The sequence below is a fragment of the Polistes canadensis genome, unplaced genomic scaffold (genome assembly GCF_001313835.1).
Source record: "Polistes canadensis isolate GaletaPanama2010 unplaced genomic scaffold, ASM131383v1 scaffold_75, whole genome shotgun sequence".
Lineage (NCBI taxonomy): Eukaryota > Metazoa > Arthropoda > Insecta > Hymenoptera > Vespidae > Polistes > Polistes canadensis.
Window position 1 is genome coordinate 41684 of NW_014569622.1, and position 24856 is coordinate 66539.

Genomic DNA, 24856 nt, shown 5'->3' on the forward strand with positions numbered 1-24856 from the left:
ACCCCAAAAAGGAAGACAACATTTCGAGCGTTAATTGGCAGGAATGACGCATGGTCGTTATAATTGCTCGAACGACCCTAAAACATGCGCTAACATCATGGGGCATGTAAGATCTCGGCGATCGATCTAGTCTACAATTTGCGTCTTTCCGATGACAAAAGACAGTCAAATTTGGAGAATGAGAAAGTTTAGTATGAGAGGGATAGAGAGAAAAACGGGGATATCGTCAGGCACGCCTAATAATTCTCCGAGGGCTCAGCGCGACTTGTACGTGTCAGCGCGACGTGTACGTGTCAGCGCGTCGCGACGCGCCCCTCTGTCTCCTCGAACCTAAAACACACCGAGTTCAACTTCTCCCCCTTTGCTTTCCAAATTCTTCGTCTTCCACAAAAATTCATTATAATATCCGTCCGAAGATAAATAGATAACAACCATCCTATAAGCTTCCTATAAGCATCTTGTAAATATATTTTCGCCATAACGTCATAGCGACCGCTGTTATAAGTTTTTTATATTACGACATTTATTGAAAAAAAATGAATTTGCTTAGCCGATGGGTTCTTTTCTTCGGTTCTTCGTTTTCCGATTTTGTCAACGATTTACCATTGATATAGTAATAAAAAAAAGAAACGACATTAAGCCAAAAAGACATACGCCTTCGCGGAAATAAATAGGTTCTCAGATCTGTCGTTAGACGCGCACAGATAAGCCTTTTTGCTTCTAAGATCTGAGTCCTGCCTATAAAACGAAACGTAAGTAGTAATGTTTGAAAACCAATGAGCGCCTAATGAAGGTGGAGCCTGCGAAGAAAATCTCCACCTACTCTTAAAACGCTCTATTTCTCCTCTCCTCGTATGTTTCACTGCGTCGCTTCTGATGACGACCGAGGGAGAGAGAGAGAGAGAGAGAGAGAGAGAGAGAGAAACAGAGAAAAAGATGCGAAGAGACAAGAGGAGAATCTTTCAGTACGTCTCAAGTCGGTTTAGTCGGCTGATATCCCAGTACCCCAAGTAATATCTTCTCCCTTTTGCATTTTTTCAAGTTCTTGCTTTTCGTTGAAAAACGCGCGAAATTAATTCTTTCTTTCTTTCTTTCTTCCTTAAAGATGAAAATTTGACACAAGTTTGACGCATGTAACAGCAATTAGATCGAATAACACCTTGTGGATTCGGTAGATTAAACAGCGCAAAAAGATTTATACGATCAGCGTTTCGTTGATTATCACGACCCCAACTTGTGTAATAGATAACTCGTATAAAATTAAATGATACCTTACAAATCGATAGTAGCAAAGTTTTCTTCCTTCCATCGGTATCACAGTCAAAAAAGTATCTATTTTCTAAAATATATGACGGACAAAATATCGTCATGCTTTGACGGTAACTTTGTTCAATCGATGAAACTAAGTGACTTAACGTTGAGGTGACATCACAAAAAGAAGAATAAAATAGAAAATATTTAAGAATCATTCAAACGAACTGAGAGCAAAATGATCGGCGCGAATATGGATCAGGATGGTAATAACATAATAACGTCGCAATCAACGAATCCTCATGCGTCACAAGATTTCACTGTTTCACGACTATTATCAACGTCGACGATGCATTCGTTAGGTAAGTATAAACATAACAAATAATAAAATATCCTAAAATAATGCTAGATTGGTCTAAATTGATTCTTTTAAGAAGAAACTTAGTAACTACTTGATACCGACGATAGGTGTTCGATTCCATCGAAATTGTGTGTTTCCGCCCATGCTGCTCGCGTTATACCGCTTTGATGAATACTCAAGCACAGTAGATTCATTCAAGAATAGCTGCCGCGTCTGTGCCTGCTCCTTTCCTTTTTTTTCTTTCTTTCTTTCTTTCTTTCTTTCTCTCTCTCTCTCTCTCTCTCTCTCTCTTTTCCTCCGAGCGACTACTTTATCGTATGCGGCATCTTCCAGTATTTCCTATATTGAATAAAATCTCGAAGAAAAAATTGATCTATGACACATGCACACACACACACACACACACATACACACAGAATGTCACACAGAAGGAACATCGGCAAGCAGGAGACCAAGGAGAAGTAGAACAACCTTTTCGGCGCAACAGCTGGCCGCTTTGGAAAGAGTTTTCGAAAGGACACATTATCCCGATGCTTTTGTTCGCGAGGAACTTGCTACTAGAGTATCCTTATCGGAGGCAAGAGTTCAGGTAATTAAATCTCGATTCTAAATATTATTTGTCTATTATTCGTCTTGTAACGCGTTTACTCATAGAAAAATAAGGTCTTTCAAATAAGGCAGCAGAATCTTCCAATGTAGAAATAAGAGGACAGTTGCCAACTAAGAAAGTAACCAACTGTCTCTCTTGACACACGTGTTCTTGAGATTATATTCGAAGGATAGAAACATGTGAGCGAAAATGAGCGAAAGAGAAAGAGATGGTAGCAGGAAGAGTAGGGAAAAGAAGAGGGAGAAGGGAGGCTACGAACAGCTAGGCAGAAAATCGAAGGAGACAGGTTGTCAAGGAAAGAAGCTATGATTAGCCTGCTGCGACCTAAGATCGTACGCGTCTATCCAACAGCATCTGCGTACTTTAGCCTAGCGTACAGTCGTAGAGACGCGATCCAGCACGTGTGTGCTTTGCAAACTCCTTCTCACCACCCTTCGTTCGCGCTTTCATTCCTTAGACTCTGATCGTCTGTCCGTCTTTCCGTCTGTGCTCTGTCTCTCTCCCTGTCTCTACGAATATGCGTACGCCTGCCAGGAGCCGTCACGCTGTCCCGTCTTTCCTAAGAACGCGTCGCTAAGCCAACGTATGCGTTGTTTGGGGGAGACATTTGTGCGGCATGCCGCAAAGAAACACGACGAGCCTCTTTTCGCTATCACCGTCACTTTTTCTTTTCTTCCTTCGCCATCAGCACGACTATTTTCTCTCTCTCTCTCTCTCTCTCTCTCTCTCTCTCTCTCTCTCTCTCTCTCTCACACACACACACGCGCACGCTCGCATTCATCGTTCTTCTTATTTCATTAAAACTATATAGAAGTTTGCCTTTTGCAGGTATGGTTTCAAAATAGACGTGCCAAATTCCGGCGAAATGAAAGAAGCTCGGCTCTTAATCGCAACACGTGTACGAGCAGAGAACTAGAAACTACCACCTTACCACTTCGACCGATAAGAGTAAGCAACCACGCGCACGAAAACAATGCGGAAAATAATACGTTCCAAGCACAGCAATTTCCGCAATATTCCTATAGCGAATATTGGAGATCGCCTCAACATTATACCGCCGTTCAAAGCAGTAATTGTCACGGATTTGTCAACGCTAATCTTGGAAACGTAGCTGCTTTACCATCATATCATCAATCAGCAGAAATTCACAGTGCCGTCGAAGGAACGACTATAACTGGTCTAAGCGCATTGAGATTGAGATCACATCCTTACAGTGCTACATATTCCGCCATGCACGCAAGCATGTGACTCTTTCTTAATAATGATAAAACGAAGAAATGCTGCGATTAAACCTAGACGCCTTCGATAATACTTCTCTTTGGTGCTTTATATGCTTCCTGTGCTTGCTTCCAAGAGATTCGAGCATTTGCACAGGATTCGTTTGTTGAAACCAAAAATGCTCTTGCTCTCAACTGTAATCAACAAGGTTGAGTTAAAACTTATCTATTACAAAAATTCAAGTTAATATAATAATCAAGACTTTTACTCAGTTATTACGAGTTTTATAAACAGGGTATATATAATAGATATTTACATAGATGAATAAATAGATACATACGTATACGTTTATATATAACTATGACGAGTGCCAAGGATACGGTATACAGGGTATACATAACGATTCCTTAACGAGATTCACTGTATTGCATATATGCATATATATATATACTTTATAAAATACGTGAAATAATGCATATGGTCCTAGCGTTGGAAGTCAATTAAATTAGATATAAAACATCCTCAATAATACTGTAAGAAATATTATTAATTACAATGAACATATATAATTGCTCCATTACGCACGATAAACAACTGTTTTTTTTTGTTGCAAACGTTTTATCATTTTTAAATCGAATATGCTTTATGATATAAATATAATACAAATGTTTAGCAGTTTAATCGTTAATAGAATGACAAATATGACAATCGTTATCATTGTAATTATCCGTCCAAACAATCGTACGTACATATATATATATATATATATATATATATATATATACGTACGCGTCTTGATTGCATAGATTGTCTTGGCATACTAAACCGTTACCTGGACATTCTGAACTGCGTTACTCCAATCGACTTTAGAAGGAACTAAGTAAAATGCCGGAGCTATTTTACTACCACATGGGCATTGACTACCAGCTATCCAACTAAAAGAGCCTAACTTTGTATTACACTTTGGACAATTCAACTTTCCTTCCACGTTGTGCATTATATCTGGCATCCATGCCAAAGGCTCCACAAAATATATTTTAGTGCAAAGTTCTGTCACTTGATTTTCTTTCTTTACATTGACATGTTCTGCTCCTTCCTTCCCATCTTTAATCTGTTTGAGCATACGTTTGGAACTAACGTGTCGCCAAATTTGTCTTTGGTGCGTTGTATGTGGTAAAATATTACTCGCGCTGGCAACGATTCTTCGACACTTTTTACAACGATAAACAGTTGGTTCTGGACGTACAGTCGTTAATGCAGGATCTGGCTTAATTAAATCAATACAATTTTGAGGTAAAATTTTAACTTTCCTCACTTTATCCGCAGCTATTTGCAATCTGTACATCTTAAATTGAACGTTAGTATTGTCTATGCCAAAATCCATCTCTTCGTATAATTTCAGTTGAGCTATAAAACCAGGATTTGGCCCGACGAAATGTCTTTTTTCTTTGACCATTTCTAACGCGTCTAAAAAAGATTTCCTATGTTTCTTCATAATATATGCAATGACAACGCTAACAGATCTTGATACACCAAAGTAACAATGTACCAGGATTCTACCTTTTGATTCTAAAGCTTGATTGATAAATTCATAAGAATCTTCCAAATGAGTTAATAAATCTTCTCTCGGCATATCTGTTATTTGAATATATTTAATGATGAGATTGGGCAAACGTTCTTGAATCTTTCTTGGTAGAGGACACGAATCAACCGTAAGTATGTGAGTCATATTTATTTCTTTCAACCATTCCACATCGGTAGCAGCTGTTAGATTCCCTAGAAATAAATTTGGTTCGATTTCGTCAAAACTAGATGGACCGGCATCAAAATCTTCTCTGATTAACTTGTTATCCTCGTCTTGTGCCATCCTTGCCCTGTAGAATTATTCGATTAAAAAGACTAATTATTAATAACTATTTAAAAAAACATTAATAACTATTTAACCTTCGAAACGCGGACATGCTCAAGCAGAAGGAATCTAAAATTTGAACTAACTTCTTGCCATAAGAAATTTTACATTTCCATCTCTAAAATCTTATGGAAAGAATAAAGTAAAATATGGATTTAAAAGTGGACTCACCCCTACAAATTTCCAACTATTCGATAGTTATTATATAGTTGATATATGACAGAATATTCTTTGAAAATAGAAACACAGCACAGACATAGGTATCCACGCAAACACAATACATATACCGTTGATAACCTATTTGGCAACTTGGCTCATTTCACAAATATGCTAATATTTCTACTGATATTTATTGTTCGTTCATTGTTTTTTTTTGATCGTGAAATATGACATTTTGGAAAGATTAATGAAAGGATCTCCATAATAAACACACTCGTCATCTCGAAATGTTCTTCTTATAGTTGACAAAGGTTAAGAAAGTCTATTTTAAAATAGGTTTTCCAATTTCTTCTTATCCAATTTTTATTTTTTAATGATTTTCGATGGCAGAGCCAGGTGAAACGCAACGTTCACTTTCTGAAGCAACGAACTTTTCTGCATCCCCTGTAATAGACTCAACTTATCTAAGCCTATAACAATTTCATTGTCTCGGTCGGTAAAAGCGAGCACGCCATTTTATTAAGCAAGTCTTAATTTTGAAATATTTCGTGTATATGTTACTGAACACGTGACAATAAAGGACGAAAAAGTGGCTAGTTCTGACTAGAAAGGCTTCGACGCTTTGACCTTTGCCATTTAAGCACGAGTCTGTTGTAAAGAAGGATGGCGGATCTCTTGGATCTTCCCGGTGCTTCTTCTATGCAGAAGATGTCGACTAGAACGTTTAGACAGAAAGCTCAAGAATTTCTTTCTTCGCGAAAATATGCCAACAATCTTGTCGACATAATTAGCCAGTGGGATGTAAGCTAATTCTCTCTTTTATTATATATCAATATATTAATAAATCCATATATCCATACATATATGTATATTTGCTATCAATCCGTCGTCCATCAGTTTAATCGATTCCATTCGATTGCATCGTAATTCATTTTTCTTAAGGTTCATTTAGAACCTTATTAAGGACTTATCTGTATTTTCTTTCCATTAGGAATCTTCCTCTGCCTGTTTACTAACCATAGAAACAATATTCGTGGAAGTGCTTAAACGGGGTGACATGTTTATAGAACATACAATTATTCTTACCATCTCAGGTAAAAAAAAACTAATAAACTATAACAAACTAACTTTAGTTGTTCTAACGAAAAATATTCTTTTAAAGAACCTAGTCCAGAATCTCGTTATATCAATTGGTTGCGCAATTGTTACGAAGAAGTGTGGGAAAAAATTCTGCTATCTCTGGAAAAATCTCGTCCAGCCATTCAACTGCAAGCTCTTACTACGGCATTGAAACTATTAGCCCAAGAAGGTAAAACTCCGTTGGAACCAACTGGCCATTTAGGATATTACTTACCGTTACATCGTCTCAAACCTATTCTTATGTCTTTACTTTCCCCGGAGAAAGACAATATTAATCTTATAAACAGATTTCAAGAGATAGCTACATATTTGGATGCGCTTTATTATACATGGAAATGCCTTCCATCTCTCACTCCGAAGAGACAGCCACGAGAGACATACATAAAGAATTTACTAGAACTTATAGATAAATTGCCACTGCCTAAAGGTATGGAAGGTAAGTGCATTTTTAATAGCTATAATATATGATACATATATGTATATATTATTTCGTCCTGAAACTGGTTTTCTCCTTTTTCAGAAAATGAAATCTGCGAAAGTAAACAATTATTGTGTGGATTAAACGGAGGTAACTTTATATAGTAAATACTAATATTGTACTAAAAAAAAAAAGAAAGATAGATCTATTATATTTATTAATGATCTAATTATCTTTACCAGCCACTAATAACTTTACTTGGGATCAAGCCAGTGTAAGACGTTCGCTTAACAAAGTATGGGCGTGCGTTATGCATTGGGAATTAACGCCTCAACTACACAAACAATTGTTAATAGTGCTTTTGGAAAGAATTATGCCACATCTTGAAAAGCCATTAGTATTAACGGATTTCCTTATGGATTCCTTAGATGCGGATGGTCCTATCGGATTACTTGCTTTACAAGGTGTATTCTTACTGGTTACAAAACACAATTTAGAATATCCAAACATTTTTACTAAACTTTATTCCATGTTTGAGCCAGAAATTTTTCACACTAAATATAAAGCACGATTATTTTACTTGTCTGATCTTTTCCTCAGTTCGACGTAAGTAAAATTCAAGTATGAAAAAATGATATTTGATGAAAAACTAATGTCATATCTTACATCTTATCGTTGTACTTGATTATTTTTCAGTCACCTACCGGAAGCATTAGTTGCAGCATTTGCTAAGCGACTCGCACGTTTAACATTAGTAGCACCACCCGAAGATATTCTTATTATTTTATTATTTATTGGCAATCTTCTTCTAAGACATCCAGGTTTAAAAAGACTTATAGACCATCCTCAAGGTGGGGAATTAATATCCGAGGAAGGTACAGGAACCGGTGATCCATTTCTTATGGAAGAACGAGATCCCTTGCAAAGTAATGCGCTTCTAAGTAGCCTTTGGGAAATCAAAGCTCTTCAATGGCATATATTACCAAGTATTGCTACAGCCGCACATTTTATTCGCGAATCGCCTTCCTCTGTCGAATACGATATGGCATCTGCACTTCAACGTACTGGAGGACACATATTTGATCGAGAAATAAGAAATAAAGTGAAAGATATTATGTTAACGTTTGAACGTCCAGATTCTATGGCATTACCAAAAGGTGAGCGTCTATTACAGTACTGGCAACTTACATCTATACATTGATTTGCATTATTAAGACTAATAGTGAAGCATTTCTTAAATAATGCAATGCATACGTACGAGATGATCAAGATTCTCGTGCGAGATCATCGTATTAGTGTGAAACAGTGTGATGTTATAAAGGATGAGTATTAGAAAAGGATTATGATCAAATAAGACATTCGTTCTCGTTTTTTACCTTCCTATCTGTGAATAAAAAAAATTGACGTGTATATGCATCGGTAATAATTAACTTTATATCTGTTAAATATAATCTCTGTTAAAATCATATTCTTCAACCAGTTGATTTATAACGTGTCATATGCAATCATAATCTTAAGCTATAAATAATAGTGTAAGAATTATTATTAATTATCTACGAACTATCGGGAATTAGAATAATCATTTTCGTCATCATACTAAGTCATTTGTACACACGAATATATGAAATAATAAAAAGATATTTATTTTAAAATAGTATTCTATTTCTTTTTCTCTCTCTCTCTCTCTCTCTCTCTCTCTCTCTCTCTCTCTCTCTCTCTCTCTCTAAATTTATATTTTATATATATATATATTTATATTTATTATTATTTATTATTTATATATATATATATATATATATATAAAATAATATATATACAATGTATGTAATATATACATATATATTCTATGTACAATGAATTATGACAATCAGCATGCAACAGAAATACTTTTTTCTTATTCAACATCCTTCTTTTCCCATACCTAAAAATAATATTAATTTTAATATGATAGTACGGTACGATAGAGTAGTCAACAAATAGTAGAATAATGTATTAGATGAAAATATCTATATGTATGTAAAACAGAGTAATAATAATTTAAGTATTATGACCTGTGTCAGTCTTCTCCATTCTTCTTCAGTTAATGCATGCTTTATCTTTACTAAAATACTTGGTGATATCTCTGGAGGAATAGATAATAGAGATTTGGCATCCTGTTTGATAGGTATATACTGTATCTGTAAGAGTTCTGCTACCGTTGGTCTAGCTTTAGGATTGTGTTGAAGACATTTACGCATCACATCGATCAAAATAGGAGGTGGCTCAAATTTCTTATTAAACAAAAGAACAGACGTTGGAAAAGCAATCTTCGGATTCGGATTCGTTATTGCATTGACTTTAGCCCACTGAGAACGTATGTGATGAAATGGAGTTTGTCCATATACAAGACCATATAAAATACATCCTAAGGACCACACATCTGATTTGTAACTAATCTATATGGTAAAATGGAATAATGCATTATTAAAAGATTCACGTTACATAAAACATTTCTATTATAAACTATTATTTCCTTAGTACAAATACATAATACCAACTTTATATTTAACATTGTGATTAGGAGAATCTCCATTTCCTCCTGTATCCATTAAAGCTTCCGGACTAATATAATTTAAAGTACCGATTGGACAACTTTTTACAACAGATGTCATATCTGCATTCATACTAGAAGCAATACCAAAGTCTATTAATTTCAGACGACCGCATACTAATAAAAAATTAGCTGGTTTTAAATCTGAATGTATGACTCCTGGAAAGAAAACTTTGTCATTATTTCCTTATTCTCAAATACAATTTATATATATTATTTAATATTAGATTTGATAAAAAAAATGAAATGTTATCTACCGTGGTCATGTATATGTTTAACAGCCGTCAACATTTCTGTCCAATAGTAAAGAATCATTGTTAATGGAAGTTGTTTTTCCTGTGATGTAAGTTTTAATAAACGACTAAGATCGGTATCGCCCATCTCCATTACTACATAGACTAGAGGGTACTTAATCTCACTAGAAAAATATATTTTATTTTAACATTATATATATATACAATATTTCTATATCTTTTATGAGTAATCATATTTATTAAATTCAATCTTACTAATCAAACATCTTGACTATACAGGAGGCCTGCAGTTTATGTAGCATAGAAATTTCTTCTAAACATCCTTGGGCCGAATCTTTATCCATGCGGTTCAAATTGACGCATTTGATAGCTCGTAATTCGGACGACATCAAGTCTTGTACTCGTAAAACTTCTCCGCTCATGCCGCGTCCTAAAGCACCCAGAATTAAATATTCTTTATTTTTCACCACTATCTTCTTATATCTTTCCATGGAGTAGGAGGAATTGGATGGTATCGAAAATTGCACATTAGATATTTTATCTACGACTTGTTTTATATTCTCTTCTACTTCTTTTTCGTTAGAAACGATATTTTGTTCTTTCGAATTCATAAATTCTTCTTTAGAGATGGATGTAGCATGTTTATTAGAAACAAATATCATTTCTTTTAGACTACTTTTTTTCCTTCCATCATTTTGTCCAATTTCCGACTGTTCGGCAGAACTACTAACGAGCGTCTGTACAAACTTATTCTCTAGTTCCTTTGTATTTTCTTTGATTATACAATTTCCATCCGAATTGATCTCTCCGTGTGGGGTATCAGCTATATTGCTATCAATTTCAGTTTCTTCTACTCTCGACAGTTGTTTGCTGTTTAATGTTCGAACTTTAGATTCCGTCGAGTAGATAGACAAGTTATCAACGGGATTGAATTGATCTAAGCACATAGTAATTCCCAGGGGTTGTCTTATACGTTTTTCTCGTTGATAAGGATACCTGGAAGAAAGGGTAAAGAAAATAGTAAAAATTAGCGCGTAAAGTCATATTTATTCATTCAGGTTAAATTTATTTTAATAACCTAGGCGTATCATCCTTCTTTCTTATTACTTGCATTAACATCGAATTGGTAGGAGTTGGCGTAGATACAATGGATAAACCTCTACTTTGCAATGGCACTTGTCTTGCATTATTCTGCAACAATGTGGAACGGATCGTGTCGGAATGAACGGATGATCTAGTATCAAACGTCGTCGGAGTCTCGGAAGAAGAAACATTTTCCGAATTAAATTTCAAGTATTTCTCCTCGTCCATAGGAGATTTAGATTTAGATGAATTTGTAAGTGTAGGGTTGATATCTCCCAATGTATTTTTGTCATTGATCAATATAGAGACCATACCACAATCAGTATTTTTACCTACTTTATTTTCACTCTTATTATTAAACGTTTCTCTATAAATATCTTCTTTGGCAATCGCATTTCCTACTTTCTCTTCCATACGTTCAACATAGATATTTGCTAGAACATTTTCATCTACTTTAATGCCTGATACATTTTTCGGATACAATTTTAGTCTGAAATTAGCATCTCTTTCATCTTTTATCGTATCATGAAATATCAAATTTCCATGGCTTGTCATATTCGATGAATCGTTGCTTTTGGTATTCTCTACACGAGTACTTCCCAAAGATATTGCTTCGTGATTATTTTCCTTATTAATTTCTTTTCCCTGGTTATCGGTCCTATTAACATTATCGCATAGAATAGTACCGACTTCCAGTGATGAGCCAATACTACTATTTGGTTCATAGTCATTATTAGCTTGTAAAAGTCCTTTGAAAGAAGAGTTGGACCGTGTACTGTTACCCATGTGTACATCTATTGATTGATCACGGATACTTTCAGAAAGGCATATAGGTTCGGAGTAGAAATTGTTGTGACATACAACTTGGGTAGAATCGTGGTCTGTTTCGTTTTCTAAATTTATTGTTTTGTTTTCACTTTCTTCGTCATCGCTTTCGCTAAAATTCAATAAAGCTTTGACGCGAACCGGCTGAAACTTTGGACGCGTGTGCAATCCACCAGCACCACAACTTGACCGAGCAGAGTGATCTTCCATTCTTGACAATTATTTAAATAATAATATTAAGTAATTTTTGCAATCTAAAAATATGCAAATTTGGAATAATAGGATAAAAATATAAATAGGATAAATGATAAACTTGTCAACTACCGACTGATTTCACTCTAGTAATAAAAGTATAATGTGCCGTTGTTCGTTTAAAAACACCATTATACGTGCACTTGACAATATTCCTCATGTAGCATCGTAGAAACGTCAATTTTCTTTTAGTTTCCTTGATATAAAGGAAAAATCAAAATGGGGCATGGATAAAGTACATTAACGTGTTCGCGTATCAAAATCACGAATTAATTGAAATCGTAAGAAATGATTATATTAAATGAAACATTGTTATTAATCCTTGTATTATCCATATATATATATATATTTTCAAATACAAACTGTTTCTCTTATTTTCTACCGGTTAGTATAAGATATGTTACGCCATCATTATTTAAATTCTCGGGACAAATTCTGATTGGTTGGTATTAGAGCACAATACTTCTTCTACTATGTATACGAAACGTGTCCAATTCAGATTAATAACCTACAAAAATATATGATCAAAACAAGAGATTTATTAAAGGATTGGTCAAAATCAAATTATAACATTAGAATTGTATACTTTACCACACATATATAAAAATGTCTATTCTATTCTAAGTGGCACATCAACAGAGCACTTTCATTTTCAGATAGAGTTTTTTTATTATATAAAATCTTTTAATTCTCATCATGATAAGAACAGGACCATGAAGAAAATTTCAATAATTTGAATACATTTCTTATATTTTTTTATATAATTTTATTCATTGTAAATAATGTTATGTTCTTAGGTATATAAATCATTATTTATTTTATTTCTTCTTCGATCTGATTTTTGAAAATTATTTAAAAATGATATCTTAATTAAATACACAATTAATGATATAATTAAGCAAATAATATTTTAAATAAGTTCAAAGATATTCCTAATGTCTCTCTTCTATATACATGTTTTATGATGAATCAAATTAGTAAAGTGATTTGAAAATTATAAAATAAGATAAGTATAACAATAAATATCATTAGTTTGATATTCTTAACGATACACATTATTATCTGATATTCCTCTATCAGATATTTTGAATGAATCACACGCATAAAGAAGTCTTTTCATTATGTTTCATTGTTTTATTTATTCGAAAATTAAATGAAAGTATGACTAACAAATTCTTTTATGCATTTACTCGATGTGATATTGATGCCAACAATGCTCCTCAAGTAATGGTCGACCTTCGTAAGGTCATACATAGGAACTACCTGGCAGCAGTCATAGTTATACAATGGGACTCATACGAACAATTACATTCTATCCATATTTCTTATCTTCCTTCTTATAATCTAGCAATTATCCTAAGTATGTTTTATCCCTTTTCTCGCATATAAATATGATTTTTTGTATCACAACATAAATAGTCAGTTGATAAATGAAATAAAAATGCCAATATCCTCCCTTCTCGTATCAATTCTATGATTGATAGATTGCTCTATTGTCTCATTCTCTCTTTCACTTGTTCTCTTTTTCTTTCTCTCATTCTCTCTTTCTCTCTCTCTCTCTCTCTCTCTCTCTCTCTCTCCCTCCCTCTCTCTCTTTTCCCTCTAGCTCTTTTTCAATACATAAATACTTCTTTATAGGTAAACTCGGAAAGCTTTGGGAGGTTTCTGTATCGTACAGTTCGAAAGATTAAGAAACAGCCTTTATCGCAACATGTTGCACAGATGTATGTGAAGAGAGATATAAAAAATAATATTTTATTTAAATCGCAGGGACAAAATTAGGAATTGCATTATGAGTAATGAAAAATGATCTAAAGTATGTCAAAGTGTTTTTAGCGTTTCCCATTATTGTAATTAAGAGTTCGTAATGGTGGCGCTTTGAAGGTTGATGCAGATTGTTGCTGCATCTGATATGCCAATGGATGAATTTTAAAGCCATATAACCTGCAAGTGCCATGTAAATGGGAAATCAGTTATTATAGTTTTTATAAATGCCATACCTGATGAATAATTTTATTATTCTCATAAGAAAAGAAAAATAAGAAAGTAAGCGATAGGAATTACCTAGGTACAAATTGATTTGTTGCACGTTTTGGTCTGTACTCTGGATGAACCATGAACAACATGTGTGGAAATCCTGTACCAAAATATGCACCATCGGTATGATGGTGTCTAGAACTTTTAGGTGTATAGACATCCATACACTTGGGACAATAACTCTTAACCATCGCTTCTCCTGGAACGTCACTCAGACCCAGAGGTAACATAGGTTGAGACTCGCAATATACACGTGGACAATGACCAAAATCACCAGACTGATACTTTTCGATCATTTGAGCAATTCCTCGATTTGTAAGGATGTAACGTGCATGAATAAGACCATAAAGCATTTCTGCAGCTTGTTCGATCAAATCTGATTGATTTGGATTGTCATCTAAATCGTCATCTACTATAAATAAAAAGCAGTTATCAGAACTAATGTACAATAATGTATTTCAAGTGAATGTAAGGAACTTAGCACAACGGGTTCACCTACGAGGCTCGAGATCTAATATCATATCTAATGCTTGTCGGTAATGTGGCACTTGTTCGTTCAACCCTGTTAAATTAAATTTGTCCTGAATATAGTCTTCGTCGACCTGAAACAATATAATAAATATACGTATGCATATATATACATATATAGATTACAGGTATGACACATAAACGACAATACAAAATATTAAACAATATAATTCTAAATAAGAATAATACACTATTGAAATGAAGAAAGATATATGGAATAATAATTGAGAAATGATAGGTCATAGCAATGCGTATAGCAATACGCATATCAATGATACATTATTCCTAAAGTTAGAAATATAAATAAATATCCATTTTTATCACTCCCAAGCGCATCAAGCGATGATTACTAAGATGCTGATGATAATAAGAATATATTTAGATTCGGTTAAAGATTTATTATTGCTTCATTGACAGATTACTAAAGAATAACTAATTGTGAAGAGAATAGAGACATATAGATATTTGACTTACCTCACAGAAAAACTCATTGCCTCTGAGGCCACAGAACCATGATATCCAAGATACCTCCTCGGAGCTGCTCATTTTTCTGCGGAGGAAAAAATAGAAGAAAACTATTCTTTATTAATTTAGAGAGAGAGTATGTGTTGTGTGTGTGAACTAAGAAGCTGCCGCCGCCACCACCGTCGCGTTAATCGAGTGTAGAGAGCGCGTGTGTAATGCGTGAATATGCGCGTGTGCGCGAGAGTCGCAAATCGTATCTTTATGAATACGTGTGAGTGTTACCCTTGTGTGGATTGCGTGCGCGCACGCGCGTACAAAAGAGAGAGAGAGGTTGTATAATACAATAGAACGGATGCACCAATACACGTGCATTGGTATGAAGGAATAATTCCATGTATACGTACATATATATGTATGCAATAAGTGTGCACGTGTATCATATGTAGACGTATGTACATAGGTATATACGTATGTGTATCACATTTGTGCTTAGTGGCCGTTTGGCAATTGGTTAGAAAGACGCGAATGGGTGCAGAGGGAGCAATGGAGTTTTGGCTTTTACTAAGCAAGATGCCCGACATTACGGCCTCTCCGCGGCTTCACCTACATTGGCGTGGTCATCGCTGCTTCGTCAACTGATTTTCAAGTACAACGTATGATCCGACACGACCAGGAAGCACATTACTCGAAAAAAGCTTTCTAGGACCGAACGGCCCAAAGTAAACCCAAAAATAAACAGCCCTTACGGCTTACCTTTTGGTGCTTTGATTAGCCACGCTTGCTCGTCGGAACGATGTAGATGGCGCTATTGTCCTTCCTAATTTCTTCCTTAATACCAACCTTATATTTAACGTTGTCATTAGGAGGTATCCGTTTCCCTTCTTATCCATCAGAGCTGCTAGACTAATACCATTTCAAGTATCAATTGGTGCAACTTTTTATAATACATGTCATATCTGTATTTATATTAAAAACCAATATCAAAATCAACACAATAATAAGTTTACTTCTAAAACGAGTATTCAAAACAAAACGTTCAAAGATATATCTAATAAAGCATGAAAATAAACTACATACGTACAATGTATCATTTTTATTATACAAATTATCATCCTTTCAATGTTTAATTAATCGTACACACACAAACAAGTCTTTTTATTTTATTTCTATTAAGTTTTATTTATTAGAAAAGAAAATTTAAATACAACTAATAAATAATTCTTTAGTGCATTTACTCTATCTGATAAGCTTGACAGCTATATTTTCCGCATAAATGGTTCAATCTTAATACGAAGGTCATACAAAGGAACTACTTGGTAATATTGTAATTATATTTTAACATAATGATCACTTGAATGAACTATTAAATTCTTTCCAAATTTCTTATCGAAATTAATAAGCTGATCGATTATTCTTCCCATTTAACTTAATTGCGAAATGGTCTGAATCACAGCATTCTGCAAAGGCATATTAGGAGAGATATAAAATATAATATTTCATTTATATCCAATAAGAAATTATATTTAGAGTGTATCAAAGCTCTTTTAACGTCTTCCATTTATCTCGTCTTTAAAAGCTTGTAACAGTGTTGCGATGGTTGACACAGATCGTTGCTGCATCCAATATTCTAATGAATCAATTTGATAGACATATAATCTGTAAATGGTACAAACTGTTGTAAAGTAAATGCAATATAAATTTCAATATGAATGATTTCAAGTCAAATCTGCTACTTGTTGATAGTATGGCACTCGTTGACTTAACCCTGTTAAATTAAATTTATTTGTAATGTTATCTTCATCAATCTAAAACAATTTATTTAACTATATGCATAATTTATTAAAAATTTTAATTAAAATTACATACATTTGTTATCGTTAAATGTTAAATGAAAGCAAATATCCATAATTCTTATGATTTAATTTCGATCATAGAAGGATGAACAGATACTTGACTTACCTGGCAAAAGAATTTGTTTCCTTTGACGAAACACAAGCACGATATAGAAGACATTTCTTTGAAACTGCTTATTTTTCTGCGGAGGAGAAAAGTATTTATTTATTTATCGATTTCGTATAATCTCGTCGTTGTCGCCATTTTCGTCGATTTTCGTATATTGGACGTTACGTTTGCATAAAGAGAACGCATGCGTTGATTCGCGCATGCCTAGACTCACGGATGCGTTGATTTACGTATACATAGATTCGCGCATGCGTTGATTCGCGTATGCATAGATTCGCGCATGCGTTGATTNCATAGATTCGCGCATGCGTTGATTCGCGTATGCATAGATTCGCGCATGCGTTGATTAGCGTATGCATAGATTCGCGCATGCGTTGATTCGCGTGTGCATAGATTCGCGCATACGTTGATTCGCGTATGCATAGATTCACATATGCGTTGATTCGCGCATGCATAGACTCACGCATGCGTTGATTCGCGCATGCATAGACTAACGCATGCCTAGACTCATGTGTACATAGATTCACGCAAATACAACACGTTTACGGATATGTATTATATAAATAAATACATTCGTAAAAACGATCGTTGATATTTTTAGTTTTGGATATTATGTATTAATTTTTCAATGAGATGTAAACAATAATGAATAGCATTATAATTGTTAAGTATATATATATATATATATATATAAGTATGTGTGTTTAAAAGCATGTGATTTTAGAGGTTAGACGTCTAACCTGAAAACTTTCGTTTCAATGTTAATTTAAATATTTCTTTTTTAAAATATTGTCAATAATAAAATCTTAAGATCTCATACTTATCTATTTTAACTTGAATTGAATAAAGACATTTTTTATTTATTCTGTCGTTGATATGAAACGTGATTTTAGTGATAAGCATTAAAGAATGTATAATAGATAATGCTACAATTATGTACAAGTAATTGTAAACAATGGTCTTTTGGGTAAAGCTAGGTAGATATTAGAATGAGTGATTAACTAGATATATATGTCTCTTATCATACCAGTGCATTAATATGAAAATGTATTTTTACTTTTAAAAGATATTGCAAGCAATTACGGTAAATATAAATTTAACATCGTTTACAATTAATTGTACATCATATTGTAAATATTTTTCTAGATGCATAGGTGGTATTGGTTCGGAGAAGACCTGGGTACATTCTTGTTTCCAGGGTACAACATTTCAACTGCTAGTACTTTTATCTCTACTTGTATAGGTTTAATTAGTCTTGCAATATTATACGAGGCTATGAAAATATCTCGGATTAAATTGGAACAAATAGCGATATTCAAATCAAATTCCATTTCTAGATCTTCAGAGAATTCTTCTTTATTGTCTGAAATGTCGCCAAGATCATTTGCTTCTTTTTCTTCTAGGAATTGGTATTATTTTGTACAATAATAATTCTTATAATACATAATCCATGCAGTAAATTTTTCTAACGAAAGAGAAATATAATTTTAAGCTAACGCTTAACATGATTATTTACTATTATTAGCGCAAACTGCAGCGAATGGATGTTACAAGTACTTCATTGGTCTATTCATACTACCCTTGGTTATATGCTTATGATGGCAGTTATGACATATAATGTATATATTAGTATTGTTCTTGTCATTGGAAGTTGTTTAGGATATTGGATATTTGGTCCTGTATTGATAGAATTAAATATGAGACGATTTCAAGAAAGACAAAAAATCATTAAGTGTGACAAGAAATGTACAGGTAATTTAATAATCGCTCTTGCTTAGCAATGAATCAAAGTCTTTGTATCTGTGATTTTTGTAGATAATACTCACAACCAAGAAAGACGCGAATCTGCTGTTTCTGTCATCGCTGAACAATTAGTATTGGAAGCAACAGTAGAGATTCATATGCAGTGAGATGTTTAAGAAGATGGGTTTTGTCTATACTTTTTATAATTTAAATCATTATAGTAGACATATATTTGTGCCTACAATTGAGTACAACGAAAAATTACAATAAAATAAATAACAGAATAAAATCATTGAAACTAATAAAATGATAACTAATTGCTTTTATAACGCCCTATATTAAGCAACCATTAGCTCGATTTTACTTGTGGCGCAATGCATATCATAATAAAAAGCTGGACAAAGGGAAAACAAGTAAATTGCATATAAGTTATTTAATAAAAAACTGACTTGTTATAAGAATGCTCCGAGAAATGTTCATAGCCAGAACCTTTTAAAAGATAAAGATAATAATCTTGTATAATTCAAAAACGAATATTATATTATTCTTAAGATATATTTATTTTCATCATTTATCCAATCTGTTTGAATATGATTTTCTTTTGTAATTTTAATAATTGTAACTTTTTCAAGAAGTATTCTTTTCTTTTGTAATCTTGTAATTATGTAATATGTCTGTTAGGTGTGTAAATTTTGTTTCCATGTATCTGTTGTTACATACGATGCCATTTGAGTGACAGATGTTTAAAATGAATGCTAATTATATATATTTTGTAAATGGTAATGCAGATAATTGATCTTTTAAAACGCAAATAATGACATTATGCACATTAATCTACGAATGAAAATAAGTAACATTTCGGAGATGATCACTCTTATGAAATACATTTTTCAAATATTCATTATAATTTAATTTTAGGATAATCTAGATATGCACATTATCTAACCATGTGAATAATTTGTAGCTACAATTATTTGTAGCTTTATTATTCGAGAAATAAAAATGTGACTCGAATGAAACTTTTGTTATACAAATTTGTGTTCAATGATAGAATGTGTTCTATCGAATTCATAATGAATAAAGAAAGGAATGAATAATAAGCACAGTAGCAGTGCGCGATTCTCTCAGTCTAGCATATGCACCTTGTCAATACAGTCAGTAATATCATGGGAGCCAAAGTAAATAATTTATTCACGATATTTCATTAATTCTATATAAATCTAATTATAATTTGATCTCTTATATTTTTAATCAACTATCATTAACATTGATATTTATATTTACAGATGCACAAATCTAACTTTATTATGATTCTACTGATTTTGTGTAAGTAGATAAACTCTATCAAAGTAAAAAGCATCAAATTCATTGATACGCTATCTTCTTCTTTCTAGTACCATTTACTTTTGGCCACTTTGGCTATAGAAAACGAGGTAAACTTTAGGTTTATAATAACGTTTATACTATAACGACTTTTTCTAAATTGATCATACAACACAGATCAACACATGTGGGCAAAACAATTCAAGTTATGCGCTGGAAAATTGCAGTCTCCGATAGCATTATCATCTTCTAATTCTATCCCGCTGGCTTTACCTGCTTTGGAAATGATTGGATATCACGATTTGCTTCCACTTCCTGTTACAGTAGAAAATAATGGCCACTCTGGTAACTATGTAAATACATAATATAATTAAGTTATCAAGAAATTTATAAATATTTTTTCTAGTTACTTTAAATATTAACCGTAATATATCAAGAAATCAGTCAGAAATACCTTATATATTTGGAGCTACACTAAAGAAAGGCCAAATGTATGAAATGGAAAGCTTACACTTTCATTGGGGTGCGAAAAATAATAGAGGGTCTGAGCATACATTCAATAATGTTAGGTATTAGATATAGTGAAGATTTTACTGGTCTTTTTTTCTTTCCTTTACAACTATATTATCAATATTATTGCAGATTCCCAATGGAAATGCATATAATTCACAAAAATGCAGCTTATTCTAATTTTTCTCATGCCCTGAATTATCAGGATGGTCTTAGCGTATTAGGAATATTTTTTCAAGTAAGGAAAATTTATTGATATCATTTTTTAGGACAAAAACGATTATATTTAATCGTAAAACTGTCTCTAGTTACAGGAACAAGACAACGAAAATCTCAAACCCATATTGAATATTTTAAGCGATGTAAAGTGGGTGAACAAAAAAAAACATATGAACAGCTCAATTACTCTGTCTTCTTTAATGCCAACAAATACAGATACTTTTTACACGTATAAGGGTTCGTTGACGGTACCACCATGTAGCGAAACAGTAACTTGGATTATTTTTTCAACGCCAGTAAAAATTTCATTTCAGCAGGTATAATCCTATGTTAATTTTTTATATTTTTTTCTCGTTTTAAAAATAATAATTTAAATAATCTGTTATTTAATATTATATTCCGTTAGATGAATAGATTTAGGATATTATCAAATGGAGAAGACATGCTTGCAGATAATTATAGACAATTACAAAATATTGAAATGAGAAAAGTATTTGTTAGACGGCTTTCTGTATTGAAGTACAATATGTCCAACATTGACTTTACGGATTCTAAATTCTGGTTTTGGCATTGAGCAATATTATTATTATTATTATTATTATTGCAAGTGTAATTAGCAATGAGAACAAGTTATTAGCACATATAAAATGTTAGCAAAACTTGTCGGGCGTTAATTGGCATAATTTTTCCAGTTGATTTAAAATTTCTATTAAATATTTTTCAACTTCTTGTAAACTTTTCATTACCATAGCATTTTCTGAATATATGTCTTTGACCTTTCTGACAACTCCTTGTAATGTTAATTTAGCACTGCCTAGCAATGCTTTTTTCGACTTTACGTGATCTTCACAATAAGACGAACAACGTAAATACGTCTGAGATAATTTACAGCACAATTGTAAAACAGATAGAGTTGTATCTTCCTTTCGGTACCATTTGGAGTCTGAAACAGCAGCACGATATGCTTTCTGCAAATATTGTATAGCCTTCTGATCATCAACGTCCGTTTTCTTAAGCAGCGTTAGTTCAGAATATAATCTCCAAAGATCTGAATTATTAAATGTATTTTTAGATGTAATTCTTCCGAATAATTGAAGTGTCGGTACAAGTAACGAATTTCTACATAATTTGCCGTCGGCATCTTTAATGTTCTTTTCAATAGCATTCGTTAATATTTCTAAAATCTGAATATCTAAATGCTCGTTTTTTAAGTCTAAAATGCGATTATAGCATCTTACTACCTGCAATGAGCGAATTATTAATATTTAACTATATATTTTATACTACAAAATTAGATGAATACAAATAATAATACTTCTAAAAACTGTCCCAAATCAATGGAAACGACCATCAAATTATCCCAAACTTCCCAACGATCATGATTGCATTTAATCGCCTCGTAAAGAACTTTCCATGCTCTGTATTTATCACCTAATTTTATATATGCTTTTGCTAAATTGTTCCATGCCTCAAAATTCTGAAATTCATGTTAAAGAATAATATACGTAAAAAGGAAGTATAGTCATTGTTTAACTCTAAGTCAGGTATAAATAATGAGAAATTGACAAACCGTTTGTTCTAAAGCACAATATCGTCGATATGCCATTGCCGCTAGTTTCCAATCCTCCATTTGTAATCCTGCAAAGCCAAGTCTCAACCATACATTCTCTTGGATATTATTTAATTCGACTGACAACTTTAAGTGTGGTATAGCTTGGGCATACTATATATAGAAAAAGGTTTAATAAATAATTAGTTACTAGAGCTAATTTTGTACAAGTATAGTGATTCTATTCATACATACGTCTTTTTGTCCAAAATAAAAGAATCCCCAGTGCTTCTGTACACGACTACTTTTCTCCTCTGATAATTTCCATGCCGTTTCATAATGCTTTACGTCGCCAGTTGCATCTCCCAACAAACACCATAATTTAACAGATGCATTTTTAGCAATTTCTTGGTGTATAATTTCTGCAGCCTATATAGAAGTTAAACTAGATTTGTATTAAAATCATTAAAAGTACTTCATATAATATCATTTAAAAATATTACTTTACAGATTATATTTGGTGTATGTATATAAATTAGGGAAAATCCTACTTTTTGTTTTAATCCCAAAATGTTATAACAAGCTATAACATCTTCCCAAAGTTTCAACTTGATAAACAAGTCTAAAGCCCCTTTTACTAACCCAAGACTAAGCATGAGATTAGCTAACATTTTTTCCAACATCCATATAGGCTTCATTCCGCTGGAAAAAAATATGTCCAGTCTTTCTGTGACTGGAACCTTACAATCATAAATTTCTTTTAATAAATATTCAGCTTGTAGCATCGAACGTTCTACAGTTCTTTTGTCATTAGCTTCGTAAATGCATCGACGACAAAGAGCTGTCATTTTTAGCGACCAATTTTTGGTATTATCGATTACTTTCTGTAAGGAAAGAAATTTTTCTTCTTATTGCCTTACATATAACTGCACAATGAACTTTTAAAAAGATTACTTTATTATACTCACAATTACGTATGGAATAATTTCTTCATCCGTAAGTTTATCTCTTGGCTGAGACAATTGCAGCTGGGTACTACAGAACAAAGAAAATATCATTTTATTGAGACAAGTTCATTGTTATTAAAATCTGTTTACATAGAGAGAAAGGAAAAATCCTTACTGTCTCGCTAAAACAATGGCTTCTCCCAATGCTCCTAATTTAGTTTCATCCTGAAATGTAGAAAATTGTATACGTTCTAGTCTTAACTCGTCATTTAAATCTAAGGACTTTGGTAAGTTTTTACAAGATCTTGTCTCTAATGCATCCTCTTTTTCCACATTGACTTTTAAAAATAATTGCGGCTTCTCTTCTTCTTGATATTTCGTTCGCTTACCCATAACACCTTGCAATTCCATTTTAATTTGAGCAATTTCTTCACTTCGCGCCAAATATCTTTCTGAATATTCTATTCTTTTGTAGTAGAAATAAAATTGTGCAACTTCAAGATTAAACAAAACTTGACAGAAAGTAGATTGTAAAATATGTGAAGTATCGATATTAGCGATTAACATTTTTATTTCTTCAAATATCGTCCCTGAAGTTTCCTCTAATATAAATTGATGCAGTAGATTGCTTCTCAATAACCACCACATGCAACTTGGATATCTCTTTTGCATATACTCGTTAGAGAATATTATTTTCGAAAGATAAAGAAATTCTGGTTTCTTAACGTTTTCGTTACATTCATCGTGCAAGGATAAATACTTGAGCGCTTCTTCTCTTTTAACTGATAATAATTCAATTCCTCCATCGTCCATAATCGGACCCGTCCAATTATATTTAACAAAATGAAACAAACTTGCTATACTTAGGCATAGCCATTCATTGCTATTCGTTTTATTCATTTCTATATCCTCATATACGATTTCTTGCAAATCGTCATTATTATTAAGCAACTCAGATAATCTAGCAGTTACTATTTCAATAATTACATCCTCGTATTCTCCTTCTAATATTTTGTTCACGATAACTGCGTCGCATACTAATAGAAAAATGATACATAGATAAATAAATATGTATGATATACACGTTATAAAATTCCTTTACCTTTATCGATGACGTTCGTCAAGAGTTGTATTTCTATTTTCTCATCTATCCTTTCTCTTGGTTCTTCCATTATTCTTTTATATATTTATCATTTATATATGTTGCAGTAAATTTACTTAATGATCAACACACACAATATTGGTTATGTTCAGTAGGGTGAATGCACGTGGCGACAAAATCATTACAAATTATTCAGAATAATTTAAATTAAAAGAGAATTACAAATGTCATTGAATTCAATGAACAAAAAGCAAATGAAAGACAATATTCAATGCATCTTCGTTTATTCATCATCTTATAAATATTAAATTTAACTTATTATACAAAATTATTGAATATTTGTGCGGCTGGTTGGTTCGTAACAAGGATGGCGATCCGTGATCGATTAATCGGAAAATCGA

At 32.9% G+C, this 24856-nt stretch overlaps 8 protein-coding genes across 14 annotated transcripts; 4 read left to right on the forward strand and 4 right to left on the reverse strand.

The window, feature by feature from the left end:
• Positions 1-435: 435 nt before the first annotated feature.
• LOC106786473 (retinal homeobox protein Rx2-like) lies at positions 436-3710 on the forward strand. The gene is made up of 3 exons (XM_014747889.1): positions 436-1613; positions 2029-2201; positions 3051-3710. The coding sequence occupies exons 1-3, from the start codon at positions 1490-1492 to the stop codon at positions 3468-3470; spliced, it is 717 nt and encodes a 238-aa protein (XP_014603375.1). The 5' UTR covers positions 436-1489; the 3' UTR covers positions 3471-3710.
• A 340-nt stretch (positions 3711-4050) lies between these two features.
• Positions 4051-5861, reverse strand: LOC106786471 (dual specificity protein phosphatase 12). Its single transcript, XM_014747885.1, has 2 exons — positions 5521-5861; positions 4051-5314 (listed from the first exon to the last, which is right to left on the reverse strand). Exon 2 carries the CDS (start codon positions 5305-5307, stop codon positions 4261-4263), a length of 1047 nt encoding a protein of 348 aa, XP_014603371.1. The 5' UTR covers positions 5308-5314; positions 5521-5861; the 3' UTR covers positions 4051-4260.
• Positions 5862-6005: 144 nt separating this feature from the next.
• Positions 6006-8413, forward strand: LOC106786470 (nucleolar complex protein 4 homolog B). Its single transcript, XM_014747884.1, has 6 exons — positions 6006-6309; positions 6500-6602; positions 6671-7084; positions 7169-7216; positions 7309-7672; positions 7763-8413. The coding sequence occupies exons 1-6, from the start codon at positions 6172-6174 to the stop codon at positions 8265-8267; spliced, it is 1572 nt and encodes a 523-aa protein (XP_014603370.1). The 5' UTR covers positions 6006-6171; the 3' UTR covers positions 8268-8413.
• A 486-nt stretch (positions 8414-8899) lies between these two features.
• Positions 8900-12506, reverse strand: LOC106786469 (probable serine/threonine-protein kinase mps1). 3 transcript variants are annotated; one of them, XM_014747883.1, is made up of 6 exons: positions 10989-12506; positions 10166-10906; positions 9914-10074; positions 9604-9815; positions 9118-9501; positions 8900-8987 (listed from the first exon to the last, which is right to left on the reverse strand). In XM_014747883.1, the coding sequence occupies exons 1-6, from the start codon at positions 12026-12028 to the stop codon at positions 8961-8963; spliced, it is 2565 nt and encodes an 854-aa protein (XP_014603369.1). In that variant the 5' UTR covers positions 12029-12506; the 3' UTR covers positions 8900-8960. The 3 variants fall into 3 exon arrangements, with proteins under 3 accessions (XP_014603369.1, XP_014603368.1, XP_014603367.1); XM_014747882.1 differs by lacking the exon at positions 8900-8987 and having other exon boundaries at positions 9006-9501; positions 10989-12072; positions 12143-12506; XM_014747881.1 differs by lacking the exon at positions 8900-8987 and having other exon boundaries at positions 9006-9501.
• A 677-nt stretch (positions 12507-13183) lies between these two features.
• LOC106786472 (casein kinase II subunit beta) lies at positions 13184-16163 on the reverse strand. Of its 3 annotated transcripts, none has more exons than XM_014747887.1 (5): positions 15854-16163; positions 15110-15185; positions 14607-14709; positions 14135-14516; positions 13184-14014 (listed from the first exon to the last, which is right to left on the reverse strand). In XM_014747887.1, exons 1-5 carry the CDS (start codon positions 15988-15990, stop codon positions 13903-13905), a joined length of 810 nt encoding a protein of 269 aa, XP_014603373.1. In that variant the 5' UTR covers positions 15991-16163; the 3' UTR covers positions 13184-13902. The 3 variants fall into 3 exon arrangements, with proteins under 3 accessions (XP_014603373.1, XP_014603372.1, XP_014603374.1); XM_014747886.1 differs by having other exon boundaries at positions 14135-14519; positions 15854-16160; XM_014747888.1 differs by having other exon boundaries at positions 14135-14519; positions 15708-16160.
• A 1382-nt stretch (positions 16164-17545) lies between these two features.
• LOC106786478 (probable low affinity copper uptake protein 2) lies at positions 17546-19112 on the forward strand. 3 transcript variants are annotated; one of them, XM_014747896.1, is made up of 5 exons: positions 17546-17725; positions 18129-18146; positions 18209-18471; positions 18588-18814; positions 18878-19112. In XM_014747896.1, the coding sequence occupies exons 1-5, from the start codon at positions 17708-17710 to the stop codon at positions 18970-18972; spliced, it is 621 nt and encodes a 206-aa protein (XP_014603382.1). In that variant the 5' UTR covers positions 17546-17707; the 3' UTR covers positions 18973-19112. The 3 variants fall into 3 exon arrangements, with proteins under 3 accessions (XP_014603382.1, XP_014603383.1, XP_014603384.1); XM_014747898.1 differs by lacking the exon at positions 17546-17725 and adding an exon at positions 17816-18039; XM_014747897.1 differs by lacking the exon at positions 18129-18146 and having other exon boundaries at positions 17547-17725.
• Positions 19113-19148: 36 nt separating this feature from the next.
• LOC106786477 (carbonic anhydrase 2-like) lies at positions 19149-22183 on the forward strand. Its single transcript, XM_014747895.1, has 9 exons — positions 19149-19218; positions 19724-19983; positions 20092-20131; positions 20200-20238; positions 20306-20473; positions 20535-20697; positions 20771-20876; positions 20947-21174; positions 21264-22183. The coding sequence occupies exons 2-9, from the start codon at positions 19942-19944 to the stop codon at positions 21429-21431; spliced, it is 954 nt and encodes a 317-aa protein (XP_014603381.1). The 5' UTR covers positions 19149-19218; positions 19724-19941; the 3' UTR covers positions 21432-22183.
• On the reverse strand, positions 21424-24748 carry LOC106786475 (tetratricopeptide repeat protein 27). The gene is made up of 8 exons (XM_014747892.1): positions 24456-24748; positions 23529-24390; positions 23375-23441; positions 22958-23290; positions 22662-22835; positions 22428-22580; positions 22173-22334; positions 21424-22098 (listed from the first exon to the last, which is right to left on the reverse strand). The coding sequence occupies exons 1-8, from the start codon at positions 24523-24525 to the stop codon at positions 21508-21510; spliced, it is 2412 nt and encodes an 803-aa protein (XP_014603378.1). The 5' UTR covers positions 24526-24748; the 3' UTR covers positions 21424-21507.
• Positions 24749-24856: the final 108 nt, after the last annotated feature.

Excerpts from the sequence above, each read along its gene's own strand:
- LOC106786473 (XM_014747889.1), top strand. The coding sequence starts at position 1,490 with ATGATCGGCGCGAATATGGATCAGGATGGTAATAACATAATAACGTCG. Across the intron at positions 1,614-2,028 it reads GTCGACGATGCATTCGTTAG|AATGTCACACAGAAGGAACA; the intron begins GTAAGTATAAAC and ends ACATACACACAG. Across the intron at positions 2,202-3,050 it reads TATCGGAGGCAAGAGTTCAG|GTATGGTTTCAAAATAGACG; the intron begins GTAATTAAATCT and ends TGCCTTTTGCAG.
- LOC106786471 (XM_014747885.1), bottom strand. The coding sequence starts at position 5,307 with ATGGCACAAGACGAGGATAACAAGTTAATCAGAGAAGATTTTGATGCC.
- LOC106786470 (XM_014747884.1), top strand. The coding sequence starts at position 6,172 with ATGGCGGATCTCTTGGATCTTCCCGGTGCTTCTTCTATGCAGAAGATG. Across the intron at positions 6,603-6,670 it reads AATTATTCTTACCATCTCAG|AACCTAGTCCAGAATCTCGT; the intron begins GTAAAAAAAAAC and ends ATTCTTTTAAAG. Across the intron at positions 7,673-7,762 it reads GATCTTTTCCTCAGTTCGAC|TCACCTACCGGAAGCATTAG; the intron begins GTAAGTAAAATT and ends ATTATTTTTCAG.
- LOC106786469 (XM_014747882.1), bottom strand. The coding sequence starts at position 12,028 with ATGGAAGATCACTCTGCTCGGTCAAGTTGTGGTGCTGGTGGATTGCAC. Across the intron at positions 9,816-9,913 it reads TAAACATATACATGACCACG|GAGTCATACATTCAGATTTA; the intron begins GTAGATAACATT and ends TTTTCTTTCCAG. Across the intron at positions 9,502-9,603 it reads ATCACAATGTTAAATATAAA|ATTAGTTACAAATCAGATGT; the intron begins GTTGGTATTATG and ends TTTACCATATAG.
- LOC106786472 (XM_014747886.1), bottom strand. The coding sequence starts at position 15,990 with ATGGATAAGAAGGGAAACGGATACCTCCTAATGACAACGTTAAATATA. Across the intron at positions 14,710-15,109 it reads GCAATGAGTTTTTCTGTGAG|GTCGACGAAGACTATATTCA; the intron begins GTAAGTCAAATA and ends ATATTGTTTCAG. Across the intron at positions 14,520-14,606 it reads GATATTAGATCTCGAGCCTC|TAGATGACGATTTAGATGAC; the intron begins GTAGGTGAACCC and ends TTTTATTTATAG.
- LOC106786478 (XM_014747896.1), top strand. Across the intron at positions 18,472-18,587 it reads TCTTTTTCTTCTAGGAATTG|CGCAAACTGCAGCGAATGGA; the intron begins GTATTATTTTGT and ends TACTATTATTAG. Across the intron at positions 18,815-18,877 it reads GTGTGACAAGAAATGTACAG|ATAATACTCACAACCAAGAA; the intron begins GTAATTTAATAA and ends TGATTTTTGTAG.
- LOC106786477 (XM_014747895.1), top strand. The coding sequence starts at position 19,942 with ATGCACCTTGTCAATACAGTCAGTAATATCATGGGAGCCAAA. Across the intron at positions 20,474-20,534 it reads AGAAAATAATGGCCACTCTG|TTACTTTAAATATTAACCGT; the intron begins GTAACTATGTAA and ends TATTTTTTCTAG. Across the intron at positions 21,175-21,263 it reads TAAAAATTTCATTTCAGCAG|ATGAATAGATTTAGGATATT; the intron begins GTATAATCCTAT and ends ATATTCCGTTAG.
- LOC106786475 (XM_014747892.1), bottom strand. The coding sequence starts at position 24,525 with ATGGAAGAACCAAGAGAAAGGATAGATGAGAAAATAGAAATACAACTC. Across the intron at positions 23,291-23,374 it reads AAATTATTCCATACGTAATT|AAAGTAATCGATAATACCAA; the intron begins GTGAGTATAATA and ends CTTTCCTTACAG. Across the intron at positions 22,581-22,661 it reads TTTATTTTGGACAAAAAGAC|TATGCCCAAGCTATACCACA; the intron begins GTATGTATGAAT and ends TTCTATATATAG.